At 52.3% G+C, this 11,354-nt stretch overlaps 2 protein-coding genes across 4 annotated transcripts in view; both read right to left on the bottom strand.

Moving 5' to 3' along the window:
* Window positions 1-535: 535 nt before the first annotated feature.
* Window positions 536-3,470, bottom strand: HMGN2 (high mobility group nucleosomal binding domain 2). The gene is made up of 6 exons (XM_020909198.2): window positions 3,300-3,470; window positions 2,225-2,269; window positions 1,997-2,026; window positions 1,619-1,669; window positions 1,129-1,224; window positions 536-658 (listed from the first exon to the last, which is right to left on the bottom strand). The coding sequence occupies exons 1-6, from the start codon at window positions 3,312-3,314 to the stop codon at window positions 623-625; spliced, it is 273 nt and encodes a 90-aa protein (XP_020764857.1). The 5' UTR covers window positions 3,315-3,470; the 3' UTR covers window positions 536-622.
* Window positions 3,471-3,599: 129 nt separating this feature from the next.
* The window catches only part of DHDDS (dehydrodolichyl diphosphate synthase subunit), a 37,037-nt gene continuing 29,282 nt past the window's right edge, over window positions 3,600-11,354 (bottom strand). Inside the window, exon 9 of one of the 3 annotated variants that reach the window (XM_070458980.1) lies at window positions 3,600-4,594. In XM_070458980.1, coding sequence (XP_070315081.1) covers window positions 4,445-4,594 — 150 coding nt within the window. In that variant the 3' untranslated portion in view covers window positions 3,600-4,444. Of the gene's footprint in view, window positions 4,595-4,671; window positions 6,937-11,354 lie in introns of those variants that run through there. The other 2 variants (XM_020909199.2, XM_020909200.2) reach the window with 2 other exon arrangements.

Raw genomic sequence — 11,354 nt, 5'->3', positions numbered from 1 at the left:
CATTTCACATTTAGCATGTTGTTTAACAACTTTTCACAAGCCGACCCTGACTTTCAGGAAATGGAAATGGAAATGGCAGAAGTACCACTCTGAGGAGCCACAGTCTAAAAAAGGAACCGCTGCTCTTTTGAAGGACGCCATCTCAATGGTGACACTAGGAAGTCCAGATTGCCTGACATACTGGTCATCAATTTTGGAGGGGCGCGGGGTTCAGGTTACAACAGGTCTCTGGGTTTAGGGGAGTCAAGTCTATGCTGAGGTGGAGGGGGAGAGAGGACATAAAAACTAAATTTTAGTTTCGCCATACCACAAGGCGTTTGTGCCCAGGTGGCTAATGTGTGTCAACATCAAGGAATCCCTCCTTCCTGGGAACCAAGAGGAAGTCTCTCAAAACTAGACGGGAAAGGTATTTTTCCCCCACGTCAATTTAGCTTCGGAGACATTCTGTTAGTGACGTGCCCTTCCCCCAAAAAACAACAATGAAGTGTTCTGTGTGCTAACAACATAGCTTAAAAAAAAAAAAAGTAAAACAAAATTCTGCATTTTTATAAAACTTGATAAAAAATAGTATTTCAAACTGTACAGTCACCAGAAGTACACAGTTATCAAAAATGCACACACTTCACTTGGCATCTCCAGCACCTTCAGCTTTCTGTGCCTGAAAGAAAAAGACAGAAGAATACAGTAAGTAGACTTGGAAACTATCTTAATTCATATCTCATTTACAGCAATACTCTGCTCCCAGACTCAAGCTCAGTTTTTAGGTATTTTGACACTGAGACTCAGTACTTCTTTTTAAAATGACTTAGTAGGTAACTTTACTAAGTCACTTCCCCTCTGGATCTTACTGTAAAATTGGGAAGGGGAAACATCAGTACAACAAGATCTGAAGTTATTCCCAGCTTGTAAACTATGGTGTAGCATGAGTGTGACACTTAAGGAAAGGACAAGGCTCTCATATCACAGCTCCATACACTGGATGGCAGAGACTTCAGGAATCCAGATTAAATTCACGGGGGTGGGGGTGGGGAAGACCATAAGCAAACTCTTGATTAAAAGGGTCACTTGGGAGTGATGCAGATGCTTTTGGAATCAGTAACTTAAAGAAAGTGAAAATAGCAGTTGTACCTGGTCTGTTTTGGCATCTCCATTTTCTGCAGGGTTATTCCCATCCTTGCCAGCATCAGCTTTCCCCTTTTTCCCTTTGGGTACCTTCTCTCCCTTCTAAAAAGGGGAGGGAGAAAAAAAAGCTGTTTCTCATTTTGCATCACCAGGATAAAGCTCTGCACAGGACACATTTATCAAATTTAAGACAAACGCCTTCCCCATTGACAGACAAAACCAAATTGTGGTCTTCAATATACAAAATCTTTCAAGTGCAAATAATAGAATAAGACAGTTTAAACACTTGGGTGTTTTAATACTCAAGTGCAGAATTTTCTGTAAACTGAAGACAGAGGTTTTGGTTAAGGACCAGCCCTGGTAACTTTGTCAAATCTCAACTTTGTGTCACCAAAAGAATTTTGTTTATAGCAGGTCTCCCTGTCAGCAACATGAGAAACTATTCAGACTCTTGCATAAATCCTATAGGCAATGTTTGTCTCACCATCTTGCTCACCTTTGCAGGGGCCTTTTTAGGCTTGGGCTCTGGCTTTGGAGGAGCAGGTTTCTTTTATTTGGGGGAGAGAAGGGAAGCAGAAAACATTAATACAACAGACCAAAGAAAACAAACCCACAACCAAATCTGTGTCACTGGCATAGAAGTTTCTCCAACTTTGTAAAGTTTGCATTGGGCTTTGTATTAGAACTTATCTTCAGAAACCCACTCAAGCAACACCCAGAAGTGTCCCACTTTGGCTACAGTCAACACAATTTCAGAACGAGCAAACTCCAATGGGCAAGAGACCGACTAACTCATGGGAAGTAAAGGGAATTGTTTTTCAATGCTTTTTAGTTTCAGGGAATAACAGGAAAGCTTAGAGGCAAACACACTTACAGCAGATAACCTTGCAGATCTTCTCTGTGGCTGTTTAAAAAAAAAGAAAAGAAAAAGTTACAAATAGGGCACTGGGACTACTTAAAAGTAAGTTTTTGAGCTAAGTTGTTCTGGACTCCAGGGACTACAGAGAGCTTACTGAGAGGTAAATTCAGGAATAAGGATATGGTCTGGGCTCCACTGAAGGAGCCCAAAGCTTTATGAGATTCCAAAAGTAGAAAGACTTACTTCGTCCTTCACCTTGGCTTTATCTCCTTTAGCATCCCCTTCAGCCTAAAAAAGAAAAAAAAAAAAAAAAAACAAGCAAAAGCTAAGCAAGCTGCAGCTTCTGAAACAATTCTTCATGATTCAGTAAACTCAAGTCGCGGGGATGTGGGGGTGGAAATCAATGGGAATCTCGTACACAACTTTTTCCAAGACACACAAATCGTCAGTTTGTAGCATCTCCAGCTCCTCTGCAAATCCTCCAAGTGCTCAGAAAGCTCTAGGAGTGATCTTGTGTGTCAAGCTGCACGCCCGAATCGCGCAGAGACGGCGAGTGTACGACCCCAGGCAGCCTGGGGAAGCGCGGGGAAACCTGGAGGGAGGCGCGCGAAGTGCGGCCCGCGCCGCCGCGCCAGGCAGAAGCAACAGCTGCACAGGGAGCAAACAAACCCCTCCGGGGGCGGGGCCCGAGCGCCGTTGCCATGGCAGCCGTCGAGGGCGGGAGACGGCAGGCGCACGCAGCCGAAGGGGGGAACCCGTGGGCGGCAGCGGCGCGCACCGGCGCCGAGTCTCGTGCGCTGGGGCCGTGGGCGGTGCGCGGAGGCGGGGCATCACCGAAGCCCCGCCCCAGGAGGGAGGGTCCCGCCCCCTCACGGCGGCGGTTTTTTGGCGGCAGCGCGTTCCCCCCGCCCGCCAACCCCGAACGCCGCCTTCCCGCCCTTTCGGGTTTGAATTGCCCGCCCGCGGGGAAGGGACTGGGGGGGGGGTGGGGGGGAGAGCTAAGCCATGGGGGGAGGGGGGCGCGGGGCGGGCACGTCGAGCCCGAAGGGAGCGGGATAAACAGCCGCCAACATGGCTCCTCCCGCCGCGGCCGCCGCTCCTCCAATATGGCCTCTGGCGCCCGCGGGCAGACGAACCGCGCAGGGTAGCCCGGGGCCGCCTGACACCGCCTCGAGACGCTGCACCGGGCGGCTGAGCCTGTTCCAGCATCGCCGCCGGCTCGCGCGCCCCGAAGCCGAGGAGAGCGGCGGAGCAGCATTGGCGGTGGTGGTAGTGGCGGCGGCGGCGGCCCAGCGCCTGGGGCCCTTGCGCCACGTACCTTTCTCTTGGGCATGGTGGCTGCGGCGGCGGGACGTAGGCGCTGGACACGGGGATGCAGTGGCGCGCGGGCTTTAAGTCGGTCCAGGGGTCGCTCTCGCCTCTTCTTCACACTGCTCGGGCTCCGGGGGGTTTATAAAGTTTTTATAGCGCTGGGAGCCCCGGACCGGTTAGAACCGGATTTCACCTCCCGCCGCCGCTCATTGGCCCAGCTGGGGTCACGTGGGCGGGGTTTAAACTCACCTCCTCTGGAGGGAGTGAGGAGGGGGGCATGGGGGGTAGGGCGCGCGAGACGGCGGCGCGCCGAGGGGGTGGGGGCGCAGTGGGGGAGGCGCGCGTCGAAGGCAGTAAATGGGGGGGGGGCGTTGTGGTGGTGGTGGTGGTGTGAGTCGGCGGGCTCTGGGTTTCGGCTCCCGCCAAGAGCTTGGCTTTTGCAAACTACCAAGTTCCTTCCACCTTATGCAACCGAGCTACCCACTTCTCCAAGCCGTGCGACACTTAGGGCGCATCTCAGCCGCTTTCCTTCCTGTTCCCGCTGGGGGCCCCAGAAAAGGGGTTTGCTAAGGCCTGGCCGCACTGCCCTTCTCTGCCGGAGGCGGGAGGAAGCGCGCGGCTTGGAGGCACGGGCTGCAGTTCCCAGGGCCGAGGCTGACGCCTGAATTGGGGAAAGAGCTGGGAAGCCAGCTTGGCGCAGCCGGACGTGCATCCTTCCAAGCTGCCACTCAGAGGAAGCCTTTCGTGCACCTCACCTGGAAGGCGGGCCATTCGAGGTGGGGTGGGGGATCCAGGGGGGAGACTTTATGCGTAGAGGTGCCTTTCGGGTGCAGTGGGGCAGGTAGGAGCTGTCCTTTCAGCACCCGTTGCTCAGCCGCCTCCCCAAATACCAATGAAGCCCCCCCGCGGCCCCCCGAAGCCTGTTGGGCGGCTAGGCTTCCTTAGGTCCTTGTATTCCCGGACCTCAGACCCCGCCACCAGATGATGGAGAGTGGCCGCCAAGGCGGCCTACTAGCACTCCCCTCCCCCTAAGCTCCACCCGCTTCGGAGACATCAAGCTCAGCTGCCCCCACCCGACGCGGCCACCAAGCCTGGGCGCTGCAAACGCAGCTGGCGAAATCCCTCCTTCCACACTGGCAGGCTGGCTTCCTTTCACTTGCGCGATGAAAAGGAGGGTGGAGGAAAGCGTCCGGGGATTAGGGAACAAGTAGAGGAACAGGTGTTGCGATGGCGAAAGGGCTCTTCAGTGGCTCCCCCCGCTCCGCCCCCGAAGCCAGGGATCCTGGAAGTGGCCGAGCGGACCTGAGGGAGGTGGACAACTGCTGCAGCAAAGCACGGTCTTCTGTTGCACTGTTCGCAAACAAGTTTTACCTCTAAGAGAGAATTTTAAAAATTCTATTTGACACCCAAGAGAACACAACACGATAAATATCCTCAAGTGTGTGGGGGGGCGGTTGGCTCACAGGTGGGAGGACATTTAAATAGGTCGCACCGAGTTTCTTGAGGCAAGGGTTGAGCTGGTTTGTACAAATCATACCGGTGGAAAGCAATCACAGTGACTTCGTATCAACTACTTGCAGCCCGGTTCGGGGAATCCGTGATCCCTCAGCTTCCCCCCCCCCCCCCCACCCCCGTCCTGTGGCTCCCGAGGCAGCCACTCCTCGCCCCTCCCCCACCCTGTGTACCTCTCCCAGAACACAGGACCTCAGGACAGAGGTACTTGCCCATTAATCACCTCTGCGGTACCCAGACGAGAGACAAGGACTCAACCACCATGCTCATAGGGCAGATTCCGTTTGCTGCCTCCAGCCCCTCTTTCCCGCCTTAATTGTAGGGCTCTGCCGTTATAGCCGCATAATTCATGCCTCCCTAATTAAGGCTGTCAACAGCCTCATTGTAAAGCTGGAAAATGTACAGCACCTGCTCTCTGGGAACCCTGTGCCAGGGATTGGTAGTGGGGAGTGCCAGGTGTGTGTGAGGGATTTGCCAACGGGTGCACTGATTGGCTTTTCCATCGCAGTGTCTGGCATTCATGCCTGATTCTGGGAGCAGGGATGATGGCCAAGGGGTCTCTTGTGCCAGGTATCCAGGCACAGAAAGGGGAGGCGACTGGAATACAAGGAAGTAGGGGTTTTAAAGAATATGCTGTTAGCACTTCTTGCAAGACCCCACCTCTCCCCTAGAGAGAGGTGCTGGGGAAATAGTTTGCAGAACGCAAAATGGGACGACACAGCGTTTGGCTGGTATTGCCCACTGGTGCTTGCTGCCGTGGGGCGCCAGAAGCACGGAGTTGCTCACACAGACAGCTCTTCAAAGGCACTAATCCTCTCAGCAGCTCCGCAGCCAGGCCTGCCAGGGAGAGGTAAGGGGAAGGACACAGCCCTTGCCTTGGTCCTCTTCTCCCTGCTGGGCAACCTTGGCCCTCACAAGCTGAGACTCTGCCATGCTGAGACTAAATCATCTCACGGCCTGCTTATGGGGCCAGGTCAAAAGCTGAGAAAAGCCTCAAAGGCTGTGGAGGTGGGAAGCAGAGTTGGAGGCGCTGAGGGCAGGAGGCAGTCAGTTGGGAGAAGGGCTGGTTTCTGCGCCCTTGTTCCTCATGTGATCCATGGAAGGCGGCCTGTGCTAGATTAGACTCACCAGGGCCTACAAGCTCTTCTGTTACCCTGTGGCAATGGAGGGGGCAGTCTCACTGGGGAGTTGAGCCTGGCCCCATGCCCTGCAAGAGGAGGAGAAAAGCTTGTGTGGGCTGAGTCGACAATAGGTAATTGGATTGTAATCACCCGCCTGGCTTCCTCGCACCATTGGGGGTGCAGAGCCTTTCAGTGAGCAGTCAGCCTGGCTGGTGGGAGGGGGTAGAGATTCAATAGCAAATCCCAGGTGGAGGGCCAGGGGGAGGAGCAGCAGATGGGCAAGTTTTCTGACTCTCCCTTCCCTCTGCCTCAATCACGCTGGCCACCTATTAGCGCTCTACCAGCAAGTCCACGGTGGGGCCGCATTTACTGTGATGGCCAAGATGGATGGGTAAAGGGCTAAGGTTTGGGGCAGACCTCTTCCCCCAAATTTTGTGTGTTGAAGGATGTGCTGGTGGAAAAACAAAGTGCACCTAGGAATAACAGGTAGAGGTGGCAAAGATGGAAGAGCTGGGGCCCTCTGCTCCCCAAACCTACTGTGATCACAGCTAGGCTCAGTGTACTTGAGACTCACCCCCGTCCCTCTCCCCAGCGGCACTGTCCCAGGCCGCCCATAGATATCTGGCCAGCAGACCTAGTCTCTGGGGCTCCCTTGCTAAGCCAAGGAACACAATCCATCATCAGGAGGGAGGTGCCTTTCACCAAGAAAAGAAAGGGGAGTGGGGCCCTGGAGGCCAAGGGTAGGGCAAAGTGGCAAGAGGCCAGCCTCACTCAGGCTGATGCAGTGCCCAGATGTGCCAGCCAGTCAGCCCGCTTGAGTTCCAAGGCTTGCAGGAAGCCCTGGACCCGCTCTTCCCGTCTGGCTGAGAGTTTGTGCAAGCGTGTCCGTCGGAGCTGGGGGTCCCCACTGGCCGGGAGCCCCTCTTGCAGCAGCTGCTCTGTCACTGCAGCCTGGTCCCTCTCCAGCTGCTGCCTCTTCCGCTCCTCTGCATACATGTCTCGGGCCTTCTGCTAGAGAAAAGCGGGAATTGGGGTGGGGAAATCATCTTTAGGCTTGGGTGGAATTGGGATGGAGGAGGTGGGGATGGGGCACAGCACTGGCCAAGTTAAGTGGAACAGTGGGGAGTCTGGACCACATTCAGAAAGATCTGGGAGTAGGTGTGTGATGGGTGGTGCCCACATTGTACAGGCAGGCTGCTGCCAGTTCTGGATCCATGTTGGTCTCTTTGGGGTGGGAGCTTCTATATTTCTCGAAATTCTTCTCAGGTGTGCACTTGGAAGGGAACCAGCAAATGTGGGTCTGACTTCTGGTTCTCCCACCGCCTAGCTTTGTGGCTTTGGGCAAATCCTCTTCTAACCTCATTTCTTCATCTGTAAAGTGGGGGTTGTGCCTATCTTGAAGAATGGTTTTAAGGATTAGAGATAATATATGCAAAACCCCTCCAGCATATTAGCAGGCTCTCATACAGAAATAGCAATTTTACAAGTTATTATTGCCTATTCTCTCATGCAAGGAAGGTTCTATTCCTGCCTGGGGCATATCCATTGGGTCATTTCTTTTGGTTCCCCAGGCACTCTGAGGGTGTCGTCTTCCCAACTTCCTAAGTTACCTTTCAGGGTTTGGATCCAGAACTGCCTTTCATCTGAGACCAGGCTGACCTGCTCAGCAAATGACCCTCCTGTGAACACTGTGAGAAGCAGGTTCAGCTTTCCTTAGCCACTTACTGCATTCTGCCTCTAGAACAGGCATTAGGACCACAGTCCACCACTTCTGTTAGGAAAGGAGCTGTTGAAGGCTCAGTAGAGCCCTTGGGCTCCTGGAACCAGTTCTGACACCAGGTAAGTGACTACACTCCCTGGCAGCACATCTCGTAATCAGTGTTTTCAGACAACCATGAACTCCTAGAGGAGAGAGACCGTGGCTCTTTTTTTCTGGCACTTGGGGCACCCTGTACCTGTTAACAGACTGACCGTATGCCCCCAGAAGGACATGGAGGATGTTCCCGGCACAGGAGGTGAAAATCTTTTTGGAGCAGAACCAAGGCCGTGCTGTGCCTCACTGATGCTGTCTGCTCCTGCTACTCTAACAGGCTGCAGAACCTTAGCCTCAGAGTTCCTCCTGCCAGTCCTATTCCATGTTGGAGAAACTCCCATCCTTCTGCCAACTTGGCATCTTATACCTTTGGTGCCCCTCCACCACATTCTACCTTGGACTGCTGTATTTGGGTACCTGTCTGTGTCCTACTCAGCCTGTGAACACCTGGACTGCTCTGTGTTCCTCCTTTAAGGAATATCTTACACATACACAAGCGCGTCATCTGTTGTCTCACTTGACGCTCTCAACAGAACTAGGAAGGGACTGTCTATCTGCTGGAGACAGACATGGAGATTCAGAGTAGGGAAGTGATTTTCTAGCATCTTCTCAACAATAAAGATTTATTGCATGAATAACCTGCCTGCCAATGCAGGAGACACAGAAGATGTGGGTTTGATCCCTGGGCCTCGAAGATCCCCTGGAGGAGGAAATGGCAACCCACTCCACTATTCTTGCCTTGGAAATCCCATGGACAGAGGAGTCTGGAGGGCTATAGTCCATGGGGTCGCAAAAGATTCAGACATGACTCAGCAACTAAACACCATCACTACCACAAAGATGAAAAATCTAGAAAATACCCTCTCCAGGCTCTTAAATGATCCAAGGCATTCAAGGGCACTCTTCTGCTGTGACAACGAACTCACATGTGGTGCTATGAAGACTAAACAAGTTTGAGAAGTTGCTGCTAAGTGTCTCCATCTTGCTAGAAGGGCTTCTTCCTGGCCTTGGTCAGGGGGGACCCTGGGTCCCACATGTGGGACCTTATTGCGGGTTGGGAAATGCACAGGATATAGTCACCACAATCCATGTGCTCACAGGCACAGAGATGAACCCAAATGCCACAGTACTGGTGGAATCTGGTAAGGGTCATCAGGGAGGTAAGCGAAAGGGCTGAGTGATTCAGAGGAAAGAAGCTGACTGATGAAGGTGAAGGGGCAGTGGAATCTCACGGGCAGGCAGAACCAGCGGGAAGAGGCGGACAAAGGTAGAGTGTGTGGGGGAGGAGACTATCAGGCAGGGGAATAATGGGCAAAGACTCATGAAATCGGAGAGGGTGATTAGGCCAGTGAGTCTGCCTGGAACACTGGGGTTTGAGAAGTTTCTGTTCAAAGGAAACTCACTGTCCTTACCTCACTGAGCCTATTTCTTCATCTGCAAAATGAAGATGATAGCATCCATCTCATTGGGTGGTTTGAGGAAAAAGGAGATAATGAATGCCCAACCTGGTGCCTGGCTATTAACAGGGAGCTGTTCTTCTGTCACCACTGCTTGTGACTAGGGCTAAGTAGGCAAAGTTCTAGCCAAGCAGAAAGGATGAGGGCAGCCAGCCACAGAGGCAGGAGACGCAGAGCTGGTTAAAACTGCTCTGGCTTTTTCCAAATGGCAGCCCAAGACTGAGTGCTGAGCAGGGAGGTGGCAGTCGGGCAGAGTCTGGCCCCTAATTTGCCAGGTATCAGCAATTCACCGGTAGGATGACAGAGTCAGCGGAGAGCGGAAAGCCCATCGGCTCTATACTTCTCCTGTACAGACAAGGACACCAAGCTAGGGAGGGACTTGGCCTAAGTCACACAGTGAGTTAAAGTTCCCTTGGTTTCCACTAAGGTGACTTCTTGAAAGATCTATAGGACATGTGTTGTGTGCCTCTGGATAAGCTGTACTTTCTAGGGGCGGAGTGGGGAACCAGTGACCTGCATCTGGATGCCTCTTTGCAACCAGATGGTCTGGATCTACCACCCCGTCTCAAAGGTGTTCTAAGTTCTTCTCAGGTACTCAGCTTCTGAAAATCTAGGCTAATGGAAGTCCTAATGGTCAGTTTCTCTGTCCCTAAGCATACTGTCTGCTCTCCCTCTATAAGGAGCAATTGGGGGAGGGTGTTAATAATTACCGTAGATACTTCTTATACAGACCTTATGTGGTTTTGGTGTAAGGGTTTCATGGAGCTCATTTTGAGAAATGGGGCTCTAAACTATTAATATAAACCTCTCCTGGGCATTAAGACTCTCTGCTCTTGTTCTCTCCTCAGCAGAATTAGGGAACCAGACGTAATGGCCCCTCCACAGTACATAAATCCTCAGGTCCGCTGACCTCACTAGGGCATGAAAAGAGGATACAGGTCTTGGCCTTCAAAACATTCACCAGCTAATAACAAGTCCTCTCCTGAGTCCCCATCTTCCCAGGCCGGTAGCAAGGGGGATGCATTTTGGAGGGTTGAGACAGCACCTCCTACTGGAAACATGATATTCTGACGAACACCCAAAGTCTCCGTGCCAAGGGAACTGTCCTGGAGACGAGATGAGCAGGGTGCTAAGTGTCTGCGGATTTTCTGGAGAGAGATGAAGACTAATGAAGAGCCCAGAGACACACATGATGAACGATGCTGACCACCAGTCTCTGAAAATGAACTGTGTTCCAGCACTGCACTCAGTTCTCTTGGTGTATTAGTTCACTGAAGGCTGATCACAAACTTGTGAGGCAGGTATTATCATTACTTCTGTCATTTTACAGATAAGAAAAGTGATCCTCTGAAGGGTTAAGTAATTATCTAGTCAGTCACATAGCTAGTAGGAAGCACCATGATTCAAAGTCAGTAATGTCTGAGATAACAGCTGAAGTTTTCTAACTTCTCTTGAGGAGAAGACAGTGACTACCTTTAGAGTACTAGAGATAAAATGGTTGATCTAGCCTAGTGTTTAACCTCTGACAGATACATCAAACGAAGTTTAGTGGGACCATGTCTCTTCTCCCTCTACATCATTACAGGTCAGGTGGACCACTGTCACTCCTCATTTCTGAGGAAAGACCCCCGGGGACCTACCATCCATGCAGCTTGTAACTGAGGATCAATGGCTCTGTACTGCTGCCCACCCCTGCCCCACCCTGATTTTCTGTCCTACTGTGTCATCGTCAAGATTGCTTTCCTTTGCCAGCCCCCATTCTCTGAGATGAAGGGTGACCACCTGGAAACTGTCATGGTTCCTTCAGATACTAAGGTCTAGCCTCTAACAATTTATAGCTGAGTCCCTGCTTCCATTAGCATCCAGCACCTGCCCTCATCCCAGTGAGCTAGGTCAAGAACCCAGCTCCCTGCCCCGGTTTCCTGCGGGGTATCGGGACATACTGGGCTGGGCTTAGAGACAGAGAAGCTCAAACTGAACAATAAGAATTTGGGAGATGGGGCAAGAACACAGACGTGGAGGCAGAAAGCCAAAGGGGATGAGAACAAGGAACTGAATGGTCCAATTTGGTGAGGATACAGGACACATACAGGGGAGATATTAGAAAGACCCGCTCTCCAGCCTGACAGCGTGCTGGCCAGGATGTCGTCAGTCTGGAC

The sequence above is a fragment of the Odocoileus virginianus genome, chromosome 30 (genome assembly GCF_023699985.2).
Source record: "Odocoileus virginianus isolate 20LAN1187 ecotype Illinois chromosome 30, Ovbor_1.2, whole genome shotgun sequence".
NCBI lineage: Eukaryota > Metazoa > Chordata > Mammalia > Artiodactyla > Cervidae > Odocoileus > Odocoileus virginianus.
Note: the sequence above shows the minus strand (reverse complement) of the source record. Positions and strands in the feature narration are given on the sequence as shown.